The sequence below is a fragment of the Xiphophorus hellerii genome, chromosome 2 (genome assembly GCF_003331165.1).
Source record: "Xiphophorus hellerii strain 12219 chromosome 2, Xiphophorus_hellerii-4.1, whole genome shotgun sequence".
NCBI lineage: Eukaryota > Metazoa > Chordata > Actinopteri > Cyprinodontiformes > Poeciliidae > Xiphophorus > Xiphophorus hellerii.
In genome coordinates, this window is record NC_045673.1 from 30,775,193 (window position 1) to 30,799,125 (window position 23,933).

Sequence of the window (23,933 nt, forward strand, 5' to 3'; positions counted from 1 at the left end):
GGAAGCACAATGCCAACATAGTGTGGTCAGCATGTGAACACATAGGGAGACTGAGGCCAGGGTTCTTTTTATTCAGTGGAACTCCATACTGACTGTCTGACTGATGACTTCATCGTCATCAGTCAGACATCAATCAATGAAGTGATAAGTCACAGAAAAAAAGAAAAAAATCATTTGGACACCTTAACTAGGATGAAACAACTGAAGTACAATTATACAGGTTGTTTTTTTTACGTTTGTTTTTAAGAGTTTATAGTTGATGTTTAGTTATTGTTAATGTCTTCAAATAAATAAATAATTACCTAGTGATATTTTCAAATTTCCTGTCAACTTTGGACATTTCTTAACTGAAAAACACCATAGGCCACTGGATAACTGCCTGAGCGACCCTACCACCAGGCTTAGCAAGTTTCCTGGGGGAAACCCTGGAAAGCTTTTCACAGCTTTCATTAGTTAAATTTCAGTCAAAGGAAATATGGTATACTCATTGCCTCCAAAAGATGGCAGCAATGCATCTGATACCAGCTGCTGCTTAATCACACGAAGAATGGAAGAAACATCCTGGGTAGAAAGTTGCATTTATGAGACTGACAGCTGAAGCTTCAATGTACCTTGTTGATCAAACATTTAATCTAATTTATTTCAGTTGTTTGTCAAATGAGTAAGAAAAAAAGGTGTTGGCCGAAGTAATTATTAGTTAATACAAACATGTCAAAGAGAATTGCAGAAATTGTGGACAGAAGGGCAGTAACACTGACTGCACATAAATTTGAGACACTGACTTAAAAAGCTTTTTGGCCTTTTCATAAATACATTTAAAAAGTTCTTCAGTAAATCACGGAAATAGAAAAAGGTCAAATGCATTTCATTGCAAAAACTTTTATCTGTGACGGTATTTATACATATATTTATAAGAACCTTCATTGGAGATTTGGATTTGTATTTACTACATGGATGTGAACAGTTGTTACAGGTGGCTTCTTGTTCAGTGGAGTAGAATTGAATCATAGACTTTTATATAAAGTGGAGATGCTCAAAAAACCCAGGTCCAAAAAGATGTTCACTCTGTTATACTTTTAAAATCTTTCTTTCTCATATATTTGCAAGGCTAGTTTAACAGAATGACATTTCAGTGTGTGTTATGTTCTGCTAAAGTAGGTTACTAAGTAGATAAATAACTTTTAAAATATCTTTCAAATAATAGCTTTCTGAATCGCATGTTCTGATTTAAAGGAGGAACACAACGTATTAAACAGCAAAGATCATAGGAAGCAAAGAGATGCTCCAACAAAGAGAGGCAGCCATTACATCTTCTCCTCACAAATAACACATAATTGTCTTCTCCAAATCTAATGTGTTTACATGGCAGACTCAGCTCCATTTGAAGATGACCTAAATGAAGAGTGATTACGTGTAATTTGCACATATTAATAGCAGGAGGTGACAGAATGGCCACATAGTGGAGTGGACAGTCAAACCGTTGTGTGATCAAACCAGGTAACATGAACAGGAAAAAAAAAATACTTTAACAAGAGTTTGGATGAGAAGAAGTAAGAAAAAGTGAGTGCAAGGTGAGAACAACAATACAGAGCCAAAGGAGTCAGTCAAGTCTACACCAGCTGCTGATCCTGGCTGCTTTCTGCAGGTTCCGGTTAGCAGATCATATAACAGCTTCAGGTTGTCACCATTTCTGGGTGTTTCCCAACAAAGAGAAGAGAGGCTGGAATGGACTATAGAGGGCTGTTTCACAAGGCTTAATAGTGGATTAAGCCTTGATTCAGTGTCACAAAATCTGTAACATATAGGTTACCATGGCAATTTATTCTGTGCAGTTAGCCTGCTCCAGACCAGGCTAACAGCCAGGCCTGGATAAGCCTGGAGTTTTATCTGTTCAGTCAGCGATCTCACCAATCAGAAACCAATGTGTTCTGTCTGTGATTATGTTGTCTTATGTCTGTTTGGTCTTTTGTTAATCACTCTGCATTAAAATATCACTAATTAATTTTGAAATTCAGTGAAGTACTATTATTGTTTTAACAGTCTAATGTTATAAAATACAATTATCAATTTTAAAATGACCCATACAGATTATGTTTATGAAGACCGTTGTTCTAAGTTTGACAGAAAGCCTTTAATAGACTATAGCAGTGCTGAAGGGATTAGAGAAATGTCTGATAAAGAAACAAATGTATTGTAATCAAGTCAAACCACTATTTTTAGCATTCTTCACACACTTTAATGATGAAATTTAATTCATCATTAAAGTGAATTAACGTAAATTACAACGTAAATTAACTTTAGTTCTGGCATTAAACAAATACACAATTTAAATCAACATTTAAAACAAGTACTTGTTTACATCATAAACATACCTTTTGTCTCCATCAAGCAGACTGATAATAGGATATATTTTTATAAGATTATCTTATGTGATGTACACATTGTAAACCTTACAGCCATAACATAGTCAAGGATTTGCTAAAATTACTTTGTTCAAGTCAGTTTGACATCATACTGTAAGTCCTTTCAATAATTTTATGAAATCCCTGCATCCCCTCATTCTTAGCTCCTTATTATTTCTTGGATAGAAATCAACAATTCCCTTTGAAAATAAAATAAATTGATAGACCTGACTAAATGCTTTCACAAAGAAAGCATTTAGGTTTAATGTGGGTATTGAAAGTAAAGCATAACTGAATTCAGTTCTGAGGAAGTCCTAGGAAACAAGCCTTAATATAGATGCTTCATCTCCCTTTGACTCAAACTGACCCCAGGCCTCCAATATAGAGAATTAATGTCAGGAAGCAGAAGTAAAAATGCTTCTGTTGTTTCTTCTAATATGGCCATTTTCTGAGAAAGGAAATTACACACTTCAAATTCTGCAGCCACCATGTTGAGTGCAGAGTCCAAACAATGGTCCATGATATAATTCTATCAGGAAAACACTTCAATGCAATGTTTTTAAAAGTAACAAAAAAATTAATTAACCCAACATTGTTCAAGCCAATTTTGACATGTTTTGAAGTGTTTAGTGGGGGAAAATCTAGTAATGCTTTTATTGAGGATTGAAATTTCATGCACTGAAAGATATCACTAATGGTATCATATTGTATGAGTCATCAGTGTCTGGTAATAACAGACCCAAAGGAAAAATAACATTGACCTGGCAACAATGTTGACACGCTGTTAGGCTCTGAAATAAGAAGGTAGAAATAAAACAAAAATATTTAATATCAGAAAAGTTCAGCTTTTAAGTAAGCCTTGGTTTGGATTTGAGACAAAACAGATCACCATCTGATCACACTGTAAATGGTCTTCAATTTTATACATGTTCAAAGGGAACATCACACAACCTGTGACTCATTGGATAGAGCAGTCATCTTGGTTGTAGGTTATAGATCAGGCTGAAATCATTCCTGATAAAGTTCAAATCCTGGGTTCTGCAGCAAATCTGATTGCTTGTTGATCATTTTCTATGTTTTGTCAATGTTTGTTATAAAAAGATGTCTTCACAAATTTTATACAGTTGCCTTGGTAATAAACCATTTACCATTTAGCCTAAAGGCTGATGTTAGATCTAATAATCATTAATTTTACTTCAATCGTTTTCCATCCTTCATTTGGACCTTCCCCCAGAGTTATTAGGATAGCACAAACATATTGAATTGAGAAGATGTAAAAGCAATGTCTATAGGGAGATCAATATGGATTTATGCTGATGCTGTTAGAAGATCTGGTTGTTCTCCTGTTCTGGTTTTTCTCTCTGCTGTCAGTAATGACCCATGTGAAGCTGTCAATTGAGTTATAGTGGCAGTTATGAAAAGATCTCTTCAATGTAAACTATTGACTTGTTTATTTCCACAGCTCTAAATAAAGCTGACTTTGAAGTAGTGATTTAAAAAATGATCATCTTCATCAGAGTTTTATGCTACAATATAAGTAACTCTTATCCTTTCTTAAGAGGGAATTGGTGGGAGGGTTTATCGTTTCAGGGCTGGACAGCTGCCATGAGTCCTTAAGGGAAAAATCACAGAGTGGCCCAGACAGTAAAATTCCACTCCTTTAACTCATCTATCTAAACTACATCCTATGGTGTTCCCCTGTGAAGTTCTTTTCATAATCTTATGATTGATAGGTAATCAGAGACCACCAAGTTCCTAAAGAATGGAGAAAATATTTTTCCCCTAAAAAATAAAAAGTGATGCCACAGACAGCTGGAGAATGGTGTTTCGGCCTGCATGTGTCTTCTTGCAACTAAGATTTACATTGAAAACAAGACGAAGATTGGCCGTGGCTCACAGCGTGGTTTTCTTATCTCAAGATTGCAGGGTTGGTCCTTAGCACAGATACCTTTGTGAAATGATACCTGACAAAGTACCATGTATCATACTAATGGGGGATTAACAAACAAACTGTCCTAAGTTAGTGTAGACCAAATAAGAGCACCATGTACAAGATAAAAACATTAAAATGTCATTGAAAAACAAATGAAAGGCAGAGACTGGAATGTGAATTGTAATGGGTTTTTTCTTTTTATTCCCCAAGAATTTTCAGTTATGATGCTTTAAGAGCTGGGGATGGGACAGCCTTGTGCGCGTTGCCGTTAAGCTCAAAGCAGACAAGGGGAGGACAGGGCAGGACAGACCCCTATTTTCTGAGAACACAAAGAAAAGAAAAGAGGATATGACTACTGAGCTATTATGGTAGCATTAACAGGTCCAGGAAAAGGTAGATGGAGTTACAGCCACAATAAGAAAGCCACAGCAGGCCACAAAGACATGCACCACAGAGTCCATCAGTGTTGAAACTGGCAACATGGGGTTAAAGTACTCTGCACAGCCTTCTTACGGCACCATCTCCTGCCAAACACTTAGCAGGTGAGTTGGGTCCTTCTTTTCATGCATACTGACTTGTGTGTTGAGGCTTGAGAGTTGATGTTTAATTAAGCACACAGTTAAGTGTTTAATTGAATAAAAAGGCACCTTATGTTACTTTTGAGGGGTATTGCTACAACCCTCAATTTACTGGAGGGAATGTTTGCCATGATAAAAATGAACTCCAAAGAATTTATGAAACCTGTGGTTGTAATGTGATAAATGCTAAAAAGTTCAAATGATATGAATACTTTCACTTTATCTGTGTAGCCCTTTTCTCATACATCCATCCAGACATAGAAGCAATGGGCTTATGAGGAGACACGTGGCAGCTCAGTGTCGAACACCTTCAAACACTTCATCACAAAGCGGGGCTGAGGATCGAACCATTGATCTCCCATTGGAAGCCAACCAAACAACTTCCTCTTCAAATAAACCTTCAAAGAGATTCCATAATCAGGTTTAGCAATAAGAATGCTATTGCTTTTGCAAAGGCAAAAATGATTTGTGTAAATGCTAATTAGGGAACTATGCAGCCCTGAAGCAACCTTTGCAGATGAATGACATGATCAAATGGAGAATAGCAAATGCTCAGGGAGTTCAGGGACAAGCTGGAGAATGTTATCTGAATGATTGAATGTAATCAAGGTAAACCAAATAATATGTCTAATAACCATTACAGTGTTTATTTATTTATTGTTTGTTCACACATACAAACACAGGCATGATCATTATGAATATGAGAGCAGTTTCATGTAACCCAATGGAATTTTCAATTTGTCTTCTATTATCTCTCACTGAACCTGTGGATGGGTTGGCCCATTGTTCAGAACGGTGCTGCTCGCTGACTCTGTGGTAGTAAAATAGCTGGCAGGTTGGGATTAGTGACTTTTAAAGATTAATTCATGAAACCAATCGCAGCTGATTGGTAATCAGCTATAACACTAATTCTTACTAGAAATATAAACTAATGATAATGTACTCCTCTGCATCTTGTACAGAGTACAGAGATAGTGTACAGTCTGTCATTTATGCCACTGATGTTTAGCTGTCTATGCCTATTCTCCATAAAAACAACAAACATAATCAAATATAAAACGAAATCAGTGACAAAGTTGTTGTTGTCCATGTTTATAATCTTGTCAGTTATGTGCCTTTGATGTGGAACAGTAATCTCTAACGCTATACCGACAGTCTGATGATATGTTGTTTACATATCTCGTTGCTTGTACTTGTGACAGTGCAATGACAATAAAGTTGAATTCTATTCTATTCTTATTGTTACTGAGTCTTTCCCAACAGTTTTTCAGAATTTTAGAATTTGCAAAGTCTCCAGCTTTAAATATTGGAGTGATTTTGGCAATTTGATGCCAAAACATTTGATGAGGAAATGACACCGTTGTGAATGACAAGTTATAGATAACGGTCAATGGATCTTTCTTGACTATTGTCATATTTTTTTTAATAAATAAAATGAAAAGTAAGATCATTTTTGCATGTTTTAATACATATAGGGAGAGTTGTAACACCATGTTACAACTCACTCCTTACTGTATGTACACAAAATAGATTTTTTCCAAAGCACCAAGCTTTCATGTCATAGACTCCAAGTCCCACACAGCTCAGAGGACTAAAGGGCCTTTGGACCTTTAGGTGTTTCTTGCTGAAACAAAGTCCTACAGCATTGCATATTTAGATAAAACTTTTACAGGCTGTTCTTCAACTGATCAAAATTTTAAGACTATAACACAGAATTAAAAGTGAGCTAAAAATATTTCCAGCTGGCTGATTGAAAAGTTGCTCCATGTGGTGAAGATGGCATCACAAAGGGAATCTGTTGTCTGAAAACGATCTCCATTATTGTAAATCTCTCCTGACATTCGTCCCAAACATTCTCAGTGAGTTCAGTTGGAGGATTTAGAGGCAGGAAGGGCCTCCTAAAAGAAGTCATACGGAGTGATGAACTGCATTCTCAACAGAGAATAAAACTTTCTTATCTTTTATTGTTCCATGTTTTATTCTCCCTTGTAAAGTCAAAACTGGCAAGTTTGTGGTGGGAAGAAGTTATATCCTACAAATATATTCTTTTTGTTTTTTAAGCTCTTTTCTTACATATGATATTTTTCTTTAACAGCACTAAGAATTTTGATCATTTTTCACTTTTTTCTGTCCTCTTGTCTTCATCAGAGAAGGGCAGATTCTAATAAATCATAAGTCTTCATCGTTAAATATTTAAATTACAAAATATTTTATCCATTGACAATAAATACATGATAAATACAACTGTAATATTATTTAACACTCCAAATCTTGATGTCTCCAGGTTTACTCAATGTAAAAAGTGTGTTTGAATCATATAGGTTAGCATTCTTATTAATGAATCTCAGGTGGGGTTTCTAAGGACCACTTCCTGTTTAAACAGACAGCGGGACCGTTGTTTCAGAACTAAATGCTTCATAACTAAAATAAATAAAAACGTATACGTTATAAAACGCCTTGGTTATGATCATTGACAAGAAGATGCTTTATCGACCAATAGGACTCTCAGTGATGGAGGGAACTCAAGAAATGAACTCTTGATCAGATTAGAAGGAAAAAATATAAGACAGGCGTGTTTTCTCCGTAAAATTCAATCTCAGGTCTCCGAGGGCGACAAGGAAAAATCTAATGATGGCACCATTGAATTCTGCCTAACCTCCCCATCCTGTGAGCAGGAGCAGGAGGGGCTGCTGACGGCAGCAGGCGGCGGCAGGATCAGGCTGCTGAGGCTAATAAAAGGAGGCCAGAGTCCTCACTTCATCCCAAGCAGATCAGAGACTCAGCGGCAAACTTCAGCTCGGACAGCGCCACCTGACGGACAGACCGATCAAAGAAAGGTAGGAGCACTTTTTTTTTTTGGCCAACACTGTTTCTGATGAAACGGAGCTTTTATTCAGCCTTTATTCTGTTTCTGACTCAGATGCAGAGGTGCTTCGGCGTTTTTTGCGTGACGCTCATCTTTTGCGCAACCCTCTCTGAGACCATCGGTCTGGTTATCGCGGTAAGTTTCTGCGCAGTTAACGCAACTTTGTCCATTTGGCACAATAGCTTCACATTACCAGCTTCTGTTTAGCTTTAGTTCAAAGTCTAAACATTTTAAACCAAATCAAATCTGGATTAAATGTTTGAACATAAACATATCAAAGCTCACCTCTGTTTGTTAAAACCTCTAATGGATGCTCTCTGTTTTTTTTTTCTTTTTTTGTCCTTTGATATTCTCACAACAAATTATTTAGTTTTAACTTTTTCTTTTCATACAGACATCAATGAATTTAGAAGTAGATTTGTGTATTTAAATACATGGCTAAACCACTGATAATTTTGTTAATTTCATTGTATTAGCAGAAGGTGAAGTTGACTAATTTGGACAGATTTAATCATTTACCTATCCTAAATTTACAAATGGCTGCATAATAACGTCTTCTTTTTCCAGCCATTTAAAAAATGTATTTGTTCATGTGACATCCAAGACAACCAATCCAACTCAGCTTTTGACAAACATTGCAAGACGGTTAAGGCTTCTGTTAGTAAAACCCTGAATTGAATCAAAGCTGTTGCTCTGTAACCTCATAGTTTCATGTTTAAATGATTGATATTATGTGAATTATGAGGTAAATATTCAACTTTGCATAAATTGATATTTGGAGGGTGTTAGGCGGTTATTTATTTTGCATTATTTTAAACATTAAAAGAAAATAAATCAGGTCTAATTTTCTTCTCATCTGTGTCTTAACACAGAAAAGAAAAAAAAAAAGTTTTTCAATGTAATATTTAATACATTGTAAAATGTTTCAAACTGGTATCTAGATTCCTTAAAAGCCATGAAAGAAACAAATGTCCAGAACTTACAAATGAAGATAAAACTGTGAAATGCAGCAATGCTAAAAGACAGCTGGGAAAATTTAGGACTCACTTAGCAAAGGTGACATTTAGCATAATAGTAGTTGACTGGACAATAAATAATAATATGTTTGATAGAATATTCAATATTCAACATATAGCTAAGCAAGGTGAATGGCATCAGCTGACTCCCTCAGACTGTGGTTGAAACCTGCAGGTTGCGCAGCAGCAGTTGAATTTTTCACCCCCGTGCTTCTTAACTACTTTAAAATAAACACTGGGAAAGAGTGAAAACTGTGTATCAAACAGAAAAGGTTACTCCACCAGTCTGGTAGTAATACAGATATTTAAAATAAAAATACAATCAATAGTTACCAATATCCACAGATCTGAAATGCTCATACAGTGATGTGTTTTTCAGCCATATTATGCAGACCCAGGTGTAACAAAAAAAACATGTTTAGCTTACGTACAGTATATTATAAGAAAAAACCCAACTAAATATATTTTCTCTTCTTATTCTTAACAGGGATGTCACAACCCTAATAACAATTAGGGTATATTTCATACAATAGATATTAATATCCATATTGTTGTTTTACATTTGGAAGTATTCCATTCCTTCTGATATCTGGGGTCTAGAGTTCAAATCAGCATCATGTCATCTTTTATTGTTAGAGAACTAAAACGACAGGAAAACGTATGAATGAGTTTGTTCTGCTGTGTCTTTGGAACCTGCAGGCGAAAGAGAAGCGTGGCTGGACTCTGAACAGTGCTGGCTACCTGTTAGGTCCTCGTAAGTAAGACTGCACACACCCCATGAGACACACACACACACACACATGCGCACCCCCACCAGCTCACACCCATCCGCTATTCTTTGTTCTCCCTGAAAATGTTGCTCATTTAACAAAGTGCACAAAAGAGCTGATGGAGCTCATCTTTGTGTTGATGTGTTTCTTTGTCTGTGTCCGTCTTCTCTGTGTATCAGCTAATGTAGTGTAATTTGAAGATGACTTCATTAGCTTCAGAGGACACATTAAGTTAACAATGGGTGTCCCAGATGTATGTGTGTGTTCTTAATAAGGTCCAGTTAGTTGAGAACATAAAGCCTGTACCCTGAGCAGTGTGTCCCCGCTTGCGTGTGCACTTGCGGGTGTATGTATGTGTGCGTGGGCGGGTGGGGGTGTGTGTGTGTGTGGAGCCCAGGTAAAGGTTGCTCCTGCCTCATCCTGTGTTTCAGGTCGTATTGATCACCTAATTCAGATAAAGGATTCCCCCAGTGCCAGAGGCAGAGACGAGCTGGTCACTCAATGTAAGATAGAAACATACGGCCGCTGCAGGGCCTTGGCATCAGGCCAGGAATTGCTCTTTATTAACATCTTTTCTTTTTAGCTGCTTCTGTTGTCCGTCAGAGGACACACCCTCATGCTGTTCTCTCATGCCGCCATTCTTCTCCATCCCAATGGTGAATTTTTGCCGATGCGTTAAACAGAAGGAATTGAGTGCATCATGAATAAGATTGAATCACAAAAAAAAAAAATCTGTAAAACCTCCTGTAAATCTCATAAATAGTCTGAATATATGTTCTTCTAGACTGTTATAACAAGTGGAATCATATTTGAAAAAAGCAACAATTAAGTAATAACTACATAATTTTGGAAAGGACAAAGGAGGTAAATTTGAATGGCAGTCATTATTTTCCATTGATATCAATTCAGGTTTGTCCAGGTGGGGCTCATGTTGCTTACAGCAAGACTGAGTAAAACCCAGATGAGTGATGTTGGAAACATCCTGAAAGATACTGGAGAAAATGGAAATTGAAGAATCTTAAAAAAAGACCTGGATTAAATAAAAATACATCATTTATAAACAGGAAGAATGGAAGTGCAATACCACCATTCCCACGGAAATAATAATAGTAATAAATCATCTGACTCCCAGCAAAAGCCAAAACACAAAAATCATGACACCATTGTCTTCTGATTGTTCTTATATCTGGGCTGTATATTTTCTTGCAAAATTCTGCAAAATATTCTATACCCAGACATAAAATCTCTGTAACCATAAATACATACCTGACTTTATGCTTGTTTCTTGTTGTTTTGTTTTTCTTTTTTACATTTATGTCTATCAGTATTTTTTGTAGTAACTGACATTTTAAGATACCAAACAGCAATCTGTGTCCTAACGCAAACCTTTTCTCATTGTGGCTTCTTGCATATTTTTATTAACCCACATAGCAAATAAAACAATATATGTATATTTTAGTTAAACTAAGTAAATTCATCCACAGACAAAACAAATTTAAACATGAATTTAAGCATCTATAAAAAATGACCTGATTTGGATGTAACTTGACCCACATATTGACCAGGAAATGGTACACTGTCCTGCCAAAAGTATTCACTCATCTAACTACAATCAGATTAACTTGAGTTAAATCTTATTCTTAATCCATCTGGTTTCATATGATTTCTACCCACCTTTTGCAACTTTAACAACTCAGACTATCGTGGGAGGAGTTCCACTTCCAGAAGCTTTATGACTTTATTTATGGCACCATTCTATAAAAAAGGTATTTCTGCTGTCTGTCTGTTTTTGGACTAATCCGGCTCAGTCTCCACTAAGATTTATCCAAAATGTAATATGACTGGTGCTCAGTCATATTACATCACACAGCTAGCTAGTTGCATCTAGTTGTCCAAAATGTTTGGCATGGAGAAGCACTGGGGGCTCTCCTCACTGAAACTAAGGGGCTGAGACCATCTGCTGAAAAACTGTCTCATATCACCATCTCTTTGGATCAAACTTTATACTGGACTCTACGCAGTCAGAGTAAGTTCTGTTGTCCTGGTAACTGCCAAACCCAGACTTGTCCATTGGCTTGACAGACAGAGGTGTGTTTCATCACAGTTGAGAACGTATCTCCACTTCTTTAATGTCCATCGTTGGCTAGTTTTACACCACTGCATCACCTTACATCGCTTTGCTTTACTCGGCTTTTGGTGATTTAAGGCTTGGACGCAGCAGCTCAGACATGGCAACCCATTCCATGAAGATCTGTCTGCCCTGCTCTTGAGCTGATGTGAAGGGAACATGAAGTTTGGATTTCAGTCATTGACTCTGCAGGAGGTTTGTGGTCGCTGTACATTATGGCCATCAATACTTCATGGCGAAGTTACTGAAGTCATTTCCACGTTGTTATGTGGGTGTGCAGTGACTGGTTCCACATGTTGGAACTAAGAGTTACCCGGGTCTGGATGGCAGACACTGGTATCACTGGCTTCTATTATGACCACAGCATGATACATCAACTGTCTCTAAGTGTGATCTGTCTCAGGCAAACAGATTCACTGGGATTGTTTCAATTGGTTCCAATATAAGGACAAAATATATATATTTTTAAAAATGTTTTCTTTTTCTTTTTTTTTTAAGCACAACCATTTGTAAATTTCTACTTGCTGTTAGACATACAGGGTTTCCCTCCAGTGTATTATAAACCTGGGTTTACTTAGTAACCCCGAACTGGAAGCGTCTTTGCTGCGCTGAGCATTGAACCGGCAGAGCAGACTCATTCCTGAGAAAAGGGGTTTATATATAGTGTATTGAACATGGCATGAAGCTGGGAGCATAACGATCAGCTGGCATCTTACCGCCAAGCGCATCACCGCAGCTGCATCTCTCAAGTTTACTCCGGTGCGGCTGGCGCACCACTTCTCACTCAAACTGGACGATTTGGCAGGTTTTCTTTTAGAGAAGCTTCACCTGCATTTATATCAACGCCCTGAGAGGAGTCATGTTTCTTTGGAGGACACTTCAGATTGTGGCTGAAGTACTCTCAATCTTAACTATGAAGACAACTCTTTGAACTTTTACAAAGTCAATGTTAAAAAATGTAAAATTTTTTAATTTATTTGGAAGCATTTAATTTAACAGCACTGACATTCTCAATAAACGAATGTTAAAATTTCTGTATCTGTGGTCTGTGTTAAAATGTTTACATTTATGGGGCCATGGAGATGCTTAGTTAATTTATGCCATGGGCCAGCTCTGAATGCATTAAAAGTGTTTTTAGATCTACTAACTGATGACTTAATTTGGAAGTGCAAATCATTTCTATTCATTTTGATTGTTTTTTTGGTTTTTTTTGGTTTGTTGTTTTACAACTCTTTAGTTCTGTTTTTATTTTTTAATTGTTCTAGGACATTTTGTGTGTTTGCATTAAGTCATATTTTGAATGTACCTTTCTGTTCTCAGCTTCATTGCAATTCCATGAGCCAAGCCCTGCAGCTGGTCTGTACAAGTTCTAAAACTGAAGAAAACATTAACAAACCAAATGTAGTGCTTAGTTATCCAACTGTTAATACTATCCTTGAACTCTTCTGTAGAGAGCATGTATGTATGTATGTGTGTCTGCATGATGCCTCTGAAACAGTGGGGTGTTTAGAAAATACTGTTTATCCTCAAAATAGTTAAACTTTTAATTGTCAAATGACATTTTTAGCTGAGCTAGCTTGGAAATCATTCTTCCATTAAGTTGTAGAAAACAAATGTAATGTATTATTAGAATTAACGCTGCACTGGTTAAAAAACTAATTTGACCGCTTCACTGCTTATATGATTACATTTGACTGTGGTCACTCCTCACTGTCCAGACGGAATAGATGGACACAGGACACTAGGAGACAAGGCGGGTCTGGCTGGCAAGAGAGACATGGGCCAGGACGAAGACTTCAGAACAGGTCTGTCACTCTCTCACACAGATTTTATGTTATATTCTGGAGTAGATGTGGCTGAAAGTTGCTTGAAGAAAAACCTGGTAATCAGAAAACCTGCATTTGATCATTTGTAAGAAGAAAAAAAAAAGTCAACTCTAAGGTTCATGCATTTTGCTGCTGTGCCTCTGTAGGTTCCTTGCGAATAGGAGATGAAGACATCATCCATACTGTCATCGATTTCCTGTCGTACCTCAAACTTAAAGGTATTTTTGAGTTAAAGTGAAACTGATGGCACAATTTTGAAATATGAAATAATATGAGAGTGTTTAACTGCCAGAGCTTGGAAATAAATTCAGGAGAGGTGTCTTATTTGAACAGGAAAACTTTCTTATAAAAGAATGCAAATCTTGTCAAAATAACAAAAAGATCATAACAGTAAAACAGCAAAATCTCTTGGGATTTTTAGATGTTGCCTAAAAGAAACAGAGTGAGAAGGATGGCGGCGAGCCCCTTTATGCAAGTCGTAATCTGTCAGAGGTGCGTATTTTTATATCTCATTGAAATGAGAAACTTCCTTGTTATAACAAGATACTGCTCCTCAATGTATTCCCAAACTCTGGCCATGAAAACGCTTCTGTAATTATCTGATTAATTCAAACAAATAATTATCTCACCATTTGGGGGCATTCATTAAATTCAGTAAATATTTTTCCACATATCAAATCTATTCAAGAGGGTTAGGGTTCTTACTGTTACACGCCCTGTCGAGACATCTCTAAGGTGATGATTAACTTGTGGCTCTAGAGGAAGCAGGACACGTTTTTCTGAATGCTGTTCATGTTTGTCTTGTGTGTGATTTCAGAGATGGGAGCCCTGGACAGCCTGTCTTCTCCTGTGTCATCAGATGAACTGGCCAATCCCTAACATCTCTCCTCCAACAGTGTTTCAGATGTTTGACCTCCCAGTTCTCTAAATGTCCAATTATCTTAACTCCATGGGCAAACTTGTATTCCCCAACTATACATCTTGGTTATTTCTGTTCCTGTGTAAATAAATCTTTTATCTACTGAAGCTCACTCTGTGTTTGTCGGCTGCAGATGGGTGCAAATATTAAATATTGTTATGTATATTTACCATTCTGTCACAGGACTGCAAGAATACAGTGAAATTAGCAAATTAAAATAGATTCATGATATGCCTTATTTTATATCCTTGTCTTTACCATTTGAAACAACAATTAATTCTAAAAATGACACAGCTCTTATTTTAAACAGCAAAAAGTAGTGAGTGGTTGAGTTTTGCCTTCTTTGTCCTCAGGTAAGGCAGCGCACACCTGGTGAGCAGTGTTAACATGTAAATACAACCAAATTTTACATACTGGAACGTTATTTGATAAAAATGAAAAAACTTAATACAAGTAAAAAGTTTTGTTAATCTGTTAACATTTATTAAACCACACAGACATCTGCCCTCTTATTTTTTTTTATTCATACAACTCATAAACAGTGAATTCAGAAAGAAAATAATTTAAAAGAAGAAAAGAAAACTGAAACTACTTGACACATTTTGTGATGGAGTGTATGTGCCAGGGGCATGACGGCATGTTCATGATGCGTCACGTTAAGCATTCAAAAACTGTAATACCACTATTGTACCACTAGATGTCAATAATGTCAAGAAATGTTTTTTTCTTTAAATCAGAATTCAAAGAAGAAAGAAACTGATTTTGCTATAGCAGTGATGGGCAAAATATTCTTTCAAATGACGTTTGTTCTTTTTGAGATGTTTGCATTTCCCTCCTATTTATCGCCTTAGTGACTTAGATATTGGTCCAAAATAAGTGATTAGTACATAATTTAATGGTAAACAATATTGGTTGAAGTGGTTTAAAAAAACTGTCCAAGAGAGCAGCAAGTGTGTATGGCAGACTATATTACCATTTAATTAGCTTGGCTATTGCCTTCCTTCAATTCTGCTCAATTCTCATCTCCATTCAATGCTTCGTCTGGAATTTCTCCCATTGACCTCAATTTCTCATAGTGAGTTTCAACCAGGCCAATCAGTGAACAAAAGTTGAGAAGAGAGATGCAGCCACGGTGGTGTGCTAATGCGCAGAGACGCCAGTGGTGTGATTGGTATGCTCCCAGCTTCATGCCATGTTCAATGCATCAACTATTTTTCAGGAATGAGTTTGCTCTGCCAGTGAAATACTCTGTGCAGCAAATACGCTTTACCACTGTAGCTTCTGTCCATGGTAGTCAAGGAATTCTCCGTGGTCCCGCTCGCTAAGGCTGAAGAGGACAGATAGGATTCCAGAAACACTCTGCTCTACTGTTAAGTCAGCCTGTAACACAGAAATAGATCGTCAGTGGATGATTTCCTCTGATATACACAAATTTCTCAGATATAGACCCAAATTTATATTGGGTTAGATCAGGGGTGGGCAATCCTGGTCCTCGAGGGCCGGTGTCCTGCAACTCTTAGATGTCTCCCTGGTCCAACACACCTGAATCCAACAGCTGAATCACCTCCTACGTGCAGTCAAGTTCTCCAGAGTCCTGCTAACGACCTCATTATTTGACTCAGGTGTGTTGAAGTAGAGATGCATCTAAAAGTTGCAGGACACCGGCCCTCGAGGACCAGGAGTGCCCACCCCTGGGTTAGATGATGGTTGAATCAACATTGATATAGTATCAGCTATGGTTGAAACCCCAACAATGATTCAGTATATAAGTCACAGACTAATTTTTGTATAATTTCAATGTCAGACTTCAACATGGATTCAATATTTCTGCCTAACCATATTTCAATGTTGATTCACTCATATTTTGCTGGATCCCAAAGTTTATCAGTACAACACCATATAGGATGTTCCTGTGATCCTTTTTTAAGTATTGTTGAAAGAAGCCCGGAGAGATTGATTTTAATCTAAAGAGTGCTTACATGAGGTCCTCCCATGTCCGTCCTCACCCAGCCAGGGTGAAGAGACATGCAGAGAATTCCACTGGACTCCAAATCAGCAGCTAGACACCTTGTCACCATGTTTAGGGCTGCCTGTGGAAAATAAACAAAAATATTCTTTTAGTCTGTTGTTGTGACTCACAAAAACATATAAAACAGTTTTACTGCATCATTTCACAGTGGCACCTAATATAAGTAGTTATGGGTATTACTTCCTCATATAAACCAAATTTACCATCTGAATTTTGTAACTATTTCTTGTGCATGTTCTGACCTTAGAGGTACGATAGGCATAGCTCCTGAATTTGGCGGCATCCCCACAGTTCAGTGTGATGGAACCAAGGACAGAGGACATGTTGATGACAGCTGCTCTGTGGATCCCCATCCCACCTGACCTGGCAGCAGCAGTCTCCAGCAGAGGCATGAAGGCCTGATCAAAACCAACAAAACAGCAAGAAGAACAGGTTGCAAAACATAATCAGTGTCAGTGCTCCAGAACACCAGAAAGGCCAAAACATGCTGACAGAACAACATCATCTGTAAAATTAAAAGATAAGTACCTGAGGTGCCCAGACCACACACTGTCTTTTCCACAATTATATAATTTGTACATGAACATCACAAACAGGTTCAGTGGCAAGGAAAAACCCTGGCAGAGTCCAGCTCTCACTAGGATGAAGCTTGAGTTGAACAGAATACAAACACAGCTCGTATTTTGCTCGTCTCACTTACAGTGAAATAAGAAAATGTCACCTCATAGTCCCTCCATGAAAGGTTTTTTTGTCCCGTTAAAACACACTTACTTGGTGAGCAAAAGGTTGACTCATTTACAAAACACATATTGCAATTAAGTCCACACTATCACACAAAATAAACAGAGAGTAACAGTGGATAACAGGTCAGAATAAGACGAGTTGGATTGCTTTTAAGGCATACATGAACATTATGGTCTGGCAGAGGAGTAAATCAGCTTTCAGACTGTTAATGTTGTCCTCATATGGCTTTTCTCAGGTCGTTATGCCTTTTTGTGACACTTTTCTCTGTCAGACAATCTAGTCTTGTTAAGCATACATTTTAATGTTGAGCTGACCCACCAAATTCTCCAGTTCTCATTATAAAGTTAATTATAAAGTCAGTGGGCAAAATATAATGTAGAACTTATGTATTTGTTGATTTCATACAAAGTGGAACATCTGCACATTTTATTTGCCAACTTTAGACCTGAAGGTGTTATAGAAGGTAAAAACGAGTCTCAACGTCTGAAATAAGAGGACAAACTGTAGTGGCACAAAATATTTCCCTAAAAGTTAAATGTGATATAAAAAAACTGCACATAAGAAATGTTTTTTTTTTTTAATGAAATCCATGCATTTTATTGCATTCAAATACATAACATACATACTGTAACACCAATCCTATGAAGAACATAGCATCTGGATCTTCCATACCTTTGTTACAAAGAGTGGTGCAACAGTGTTGACCTGGAACATCGTCATCATTGCCTCTGGGGTTACAGTGCTGATGTTAGTGGAGAATCCAATGGCAGCATTATTAATCAAGCAGTTGAGTCCTGAATTTCCCACAATAGACTGAACCTGTTCAGAGGCTGAACTTATGCTCTGCTCACTGCTCACATCTGGAATGAACGGAAACATGAATGTGCAATTTACAATCTTTTGTAAAAATGTTTTTGACACTAGAAGCCTGTATTGAACCGTCATTTGACAGGAAACGAGGTTAGAGAGAGGAGCCTGCAGAAGGACAACCATGTCAAGGACTATAGTGTTTACACATGGGTGGCCACCCAGCACCAATACAATTTAATCTTTAATGTGATTAAATATTCATCCATGACTGACTGTTTGGCCACTAAAGGGTTTGACACACAGCAGGCAACATCGCTCCTTCTCCATTAAATTCCTATAAAATGTGAGTGATGAGGTGACAATCACTTGCGCTCCTCCTACAAAATTTGTGCTTGTGAAATATTGAGCTTGTACACACAAACGTGCAAGCTCTGTGAAACAAGAAAGCTGAAAAATATCAAATTGTCATCACTGCTGTTGCTATTGAGTCCCATGTGTTGGGTTCACCCTGGGTGTCCTGGGGCCTCAGGTATACAGCGTGCATAACTCAAAAACTGTTGCGGCACATTGTTTGATGCACAAATGAGTATGTTAAAAAATGTATGTTACATGAAAGGTTGTGTAAATACACAAACTTTTTACCTGAAAATATGTGGCAGTCAAGCAAACGTATTGTCAATTACAAACTACAAAATCCAAAACTTACCTTAATACACTGAAATGTCACTCCATTCAGTGTTATATATTCAGTGTGCATTGGAACCAATATTTTTTCACCATTTTAATATTTTATTATTTAAAACTAAATCACAAAACTGATCCCATTTAGCCACATACAATCATATAACACACACCACATTTCTTGAGAAACTCTCAAGAAATGATTACAAAGTGAACAGAATGTTTTCCCTGTTTTTGTCTCATGTAGATGTAAATGTGCATTGGTTTGGGCACCAACGAGCATCAAATGCATGTCATCTGAGGGCACTTTCATTCTGACTGAAAAAGAAAACGGAGTCGGATCAGCAGATTAACTCCAAACAGGTCAGGTTTGATGAACCTTAAGGAGGACAAGGTGTGTACACAATGTCCTTGTGCAACTGCCTAACAAAAAGTGGCATGCTGGTCTGATTCAACACACAATTCCTTACTGTGGAGTAGCTTTCAACAGCATGTTTATTTCCACACTTACTGCAGAGAACTCTCTGGCTCTCTGCCTATTTTTTAAGTTCTGACTGAAATCTCGACTCGAAGAAGCATTTTCACTTTGATTGCTCAATGAGTCTGATAATTTTACTCTTTAAATTTTAATTTATTTCATATTTTAAAATATATGTATTTTTAATCATTAGTAGTTGGAAAGCAGAACTATTGTTATGGTTATTTAGATGTGTGGTAAGAGTCTTTGGATATTTATAATACTTTACATATGTATTTATGGGCGGGAACAGGACAGTCCATGTGGCACCTGCAGCTACTCTCTATTTCACGCAAATTCAGTTTTATGAAGGAACAGTGCATAGCCAGATGTGTGCGCATGATTTTATACATCTGAAATTTTTTCTGCACTGCAATTTTTAAATTATGTTCCTAGAGCCAACTTTGAAAGCTACAGATCCATGAGGCCCCTTTAAACTATCGGCTTTCACTGTCATTTATTGATCCCCATATGTCAAACCCATACAAAAGAATCAGTTCTCCAGAGACTGACGTTTGACTGATGTAGAATTAATTAGTTGCCAAATGAGCAAATTATTTATAGTCATTTTTCACCAGTTAGTAAGTTTTAGATAATGTTATTATAGCATGTGTCCATTATACATACCAATTAGCCTCAGTATTTAAAGCACACCCCTCAATCTGGTCCATTCAAGCAACTTTAACCCACAATCATAAATGTAATGTGGGTTCATGTGGTGTTGGGCACTGGGATTATATTATTTATTTATTGCTTAGTGTTTTCACACTAAAACTTTGTTGTCCACATTCATATAAGCACTGCACACAGGACTTCATGAAGTTCCTGAAGATAACATTAAGCCATCTCCAATTAAACAAAAAAATGTTATTCCAACTGGTGGGTTTTACCAAGACAGAGATTTTAATGTTGCTGATGAAATATAAGGGATGGACAAAGTACAGACATACTTACCAAATGTAACAATATGAAGTCCTGAGTGTGTTTTTGACAGCTCCTGCAGAGCCTAGGGAAAGGAAAGTCAAGTTTAGCATTTAATGTGTACTGTATATATTGCATGTATGGTAATAAGTTACACTCACAACACAGTCATTTTTGTATGACATAAAATTTGTTTGATGAACATTTAGCCCTGACAAGTAAAAGCGTTTTCACACCACTGAATATGTGCTTTGTAAAACTCTATAACTGCAAGCACAAAGTCTGCTTTTATATGAAGGAAAAAGAAATCTCTCTATTTTTTTAACATCTGCAGCATCATCTGCCACTTTTTATGAAGGTAACAAAGCTGGCTGCCCTGCATAGCAACCTGTGTTGTTGCTACACAATGCAATTGACGCCAGTACAAATTCTTCAACACAACAACCATGATCAACAAGCTTTGACATATAGAGCAGTTATATTTGGACTGAAGTAATCAGAGTGATAAGGCACTAAACACAGTGTTCAACATCTTGAACTTAAGTCTCACTACCACCACCTGAGGAAATGTTCAATAAAGCTGTGAGGAAAGTTAATGTAAACAAAGCCTATTTATACAGAGTAATGGTTGGTATTTTATGTGCAGCTAATCTTGTGTCAGATGGACGAGACTGTAGTGACAAGAAGTTAGCATCGCTTTGGAAAAACTGTTTACTTCTGTAGCACAGCTTATCACTTGGTAAGTCACATGGGTAAACTACAGAAAATGTATTTCCACAATTACATTAACAACCAGCTCTTTTCACATAGCTATACATAAGGTCACGATAAAAAGAAAAACTATGTTATTCAAATGTAGGAGTTTATGTATCAGGACATAAGAGAAATTAGCTGTTTTTCACCAAATTCTAATATATAAACTTAACACCCAGTAAACAGAAACTACACCAGTTTTATCTGTTGTTATGCACCAGATAAAAACATGTGGCAGGAGATAAACAGTTTTCCTGTAATGGTAAATTGTTTCTTCACCAATGAGCAGCACATACACAATCATGATTGACAGTGCTAAGAGCTTCCTCTTGGCTCTGATCGGATGTTTCTTACCAGGAACATGCATTTCTGCTGATGGCAATAGCAGCAACAAGCTAGCACTGTGTTTGCATTCTCATTTATCCATAACAGTAGTATGGAAAATATGTTGGAAAACTGCACTTTTCCCAAGTTCTGTGCATACTGAAGAAAAAATAACAAATATGGTATTTATTAAAAATAGGGTTTCGCATATTATATGGTTTGGTCGTCTTACTGGGGTTGTTTGTCCACTCCAGTGGAGGCAGACTTAAGTGACAGACTTTATTTCCAATTATTTCAATGTTTTATTGAAAGAAACATTGCCACTCAACAAACACAGCATAATTTTAACATTCAAATTGTCTGCCATCATATTCATGCAATTAAAACCAACCTAACCCAATTATTCCACCAAAGTGGGAGGTGGTGTTGGCCAAAGTTCCCGGATGTGTTTTTGCTATCACATTCCATCCGTCAGTTAGGGTACCAGTATCAGTTGCCATGGTGATAACACGAACCAAAAAACGAATCAGCTTTGTGACACTGAGAACTGCATTTTACTCTTTTATCTTTCTCAAATCAGACTATCTGACATTGCTTTAAGATTGGCTCAAGAAATAAAAAAGGTAAGCATGACTTAATGAGCCACAGCTTGTTACAGGATCTTTGTGTACAGCTGGGGTGCCCAAAGTCGGTCCTCTAGGTCCGGCATCCTGCACGTTTTAGTTCTCTCCCTGGTAGTACCAACAACCTTTTCAGCATGGCAATGTTCTACTTGTAATGAGCCATCATTTGATCCAGGTGCGTTAAACCAGGGAGAGAACTAAAACATGCAGGAATGCCGGACCTAGAGAACCGACTTTGGGCACCGGTCAAAACCAGACTTTATGGCTTACGGACCGTATTTGAGCCGTTGGGTCCAGACTATGAATTCAGTCAGTGTTATCAGTGACAACATAAAAGAGCGAAACTAAATGAGCAGCTCGGGTCGTTACCGTGGAAGCAGCAGGGTTGCGGGCTGTCGCTATGATGGTAGCGGGTCTGTTGCTGCTGTTAGCCAGCTCTTTAACCAGCTGCAGTCCTATCCCTCTGCTGGAACCGGTTATCAGCACGGACTTCCACACACCCTGACTCATGTTTACTTCGTGAAGTTCTTCTGATAGTTCTTCTGTAACAGTTATCCAACATTTTCTTCTTTGACATAATGTTATAACTTTGTTCGCACATTATACTGCCACCACCTGGAGAGAGGTAGCTACTGTGGGAGAAATGACTACATTTCACACGAGGTCAGCCGCATGTAGCAGACTCGCTCTTCAATAACTGCTTTTGCGTCGTGTTTACTGCACATGAGAAACCATAGTTTAAAAGAGATTGTAATAAATGTTAAAGCAAACACATTTCAGTTACATTTCATAAAACATTTGTAGAAGTTTTAGTAAGATACATTTCAAGCTCTATGTTGACATGTGTTCCACATATCTATGCTGACGTTCAGCATTTATTGGAGCTTTATTGTTCCCCTCGGATCATCTGATCAGAGGTTGTTGGTGAAACAACAGTCACTTTAAACTCGTCTTTCAGGTTGTGTCCCCGAGGCTCTGAATGAATTCCACTGTCTCTACGAAGCAGCTAAAGACACTGTTATTTTTACCCAGGCTGTTACATTTGGTCAGTTTTTATATTCTTGTGTTTTGTTTGTGCCTTTGAAGCACTTTGTGTTTTTAATATCTGTGATAGGTGCTATATAAATAATTTTTACTTACTACATCTCATTCACTCAACAAAGGTGAAACAAAATGAACTAAGACATAAGTGATGAACTAAGAAAAACAGAAAAAACACAGAAAAACAAAACCCCAACTCAAAAAGCCAGAGTTCTGACACTCATCCACGTCACCAAAGGTCATGTGATTTTATATATCACTACGGAGACTGTTAAAATGAGCTGATAAAAGTACACTTTACAAAAGACAGAAACCAGAATCAGCTAAAGAATCATTCTTCTGATTTCAGGACAAAACAGGTTTCTGCGTGGGCATGATGAACCAGGCTTTGACTGAGCCGAATCCTGGGCAGTCCACACAGGTCTATACTGAAGATGACAAGCCTCCTCAGAAAGATCCCTGCTCTGAAAAAGAGAATGTCCATGAAACCTGTTCTACTATGATTCCTGTTGGAGCAGGTTCTTGGGGTGATAGCAGTTTATCATGGATCATTCCCCATACTTATCAACAAATCATCTCACCAGAGATTCTGGACCCATTCAGCTTTAGGTAATGTGACATTATGTTTTATCTTCTGATAAAGTGATTTTGCTGCACTGTTGTACCAATACAGTGGATCTAAAAAATATTCACACCATTTATTTTACTTTTTTTTTTTACACAGTATTACACTATAAACAAATTAAACCACTGTCAATATCATTAGCATTTTCAACCTTCAGTGTGATACAGTGAGTAGAATAAGTATTGATTTCCAATGGAGTCACTGACATAAATGTTACACCAAATCCTGGCAGCAACTGAAGTCATGCAGACATACAAACAAGTCAAAAGCAAATTAGTCCACAAATTAAGTCACGACTTTTAGAGCCATAATGGTCAGGGTCAGTGGTGGTTCTTGTTATGGGTAAAAAGGCACTCTGCCCAGGACACCATAGCCCTAGGGGCAGAGCAACCATCAAGGAAAAAATGTCTTTCCATTGCTTATTTGC

The 23,933-nt window shown here is 37.4% G+C and overlaps 2 protein-coding genes across 3 annotated transcripts; one reads left to right on the top strand and one right to left on the bottom strand.

Annotated features, from left to right (window-relative positions):
- Positions 1-6,171: 6,171 nt before the first annotated feature.
- Positions 6,172-14,545, top strand: gal (galanin/GMAP prepropeptide). 2 transcript variants are annotated; one of them, XM_032550792.1, is made up of 7 exons: positions 6,172-7,750; positions 7,834-7,914; positions 9,495-9,549; positions 9,997-10,068; positions 13,412-13,498; positions 13,666-13,737; positions 14,337-14,545. In XM_032550792.1, exons 2-7 carry the CDS (start codon positions 7,834-7,836, stop codon positions 14,396-14,398), a joined length of 429 nt encoding a protein of 142 aa, XP_032406683.1. In that variant the 5' UTR covers positions 6,172-7,750; the 3' UTR covers positions 14,399-14,545. The 2 variants fall into 2 exon arrangements, with proteins under 2 accessions (XP_032406683.1, XP_032406687.1); XM_032550796.1 differs by lacking the exon at positions 9,997-10,068 and having other exon boundaries at positions 6,183-7,750.
- A 395-nt stretch (positions 14,546-14,940) lies between these two features.
- LOC116711460 (C-factor) lies at positions 14,941-22,429 on the bottom strand. Its single transcript, XM_032550784.1, has 6 exons — positions 22,210-22,429; positions 20,174-20,225; positions 17,884-18,071; positions 16,710-16,865; positions 16,418-16,528; positions 14,941-15,818 (listed from the first exon to the last, which is right to left on the bottom strand). Exons 1-6 carry the CDS (start codon positions 22,348-22,350, stop codon positions 15,705-15,707), a joined length of 762 nt encoding a protein of 253 aa, XP_032406675.1. The 5' UTR covers positions 22,351-22,429; the 3' UTR covers positions 14,941-15,704.
- Positions 22,430-23,933: the final 1,504 nt, after the last annotated feature.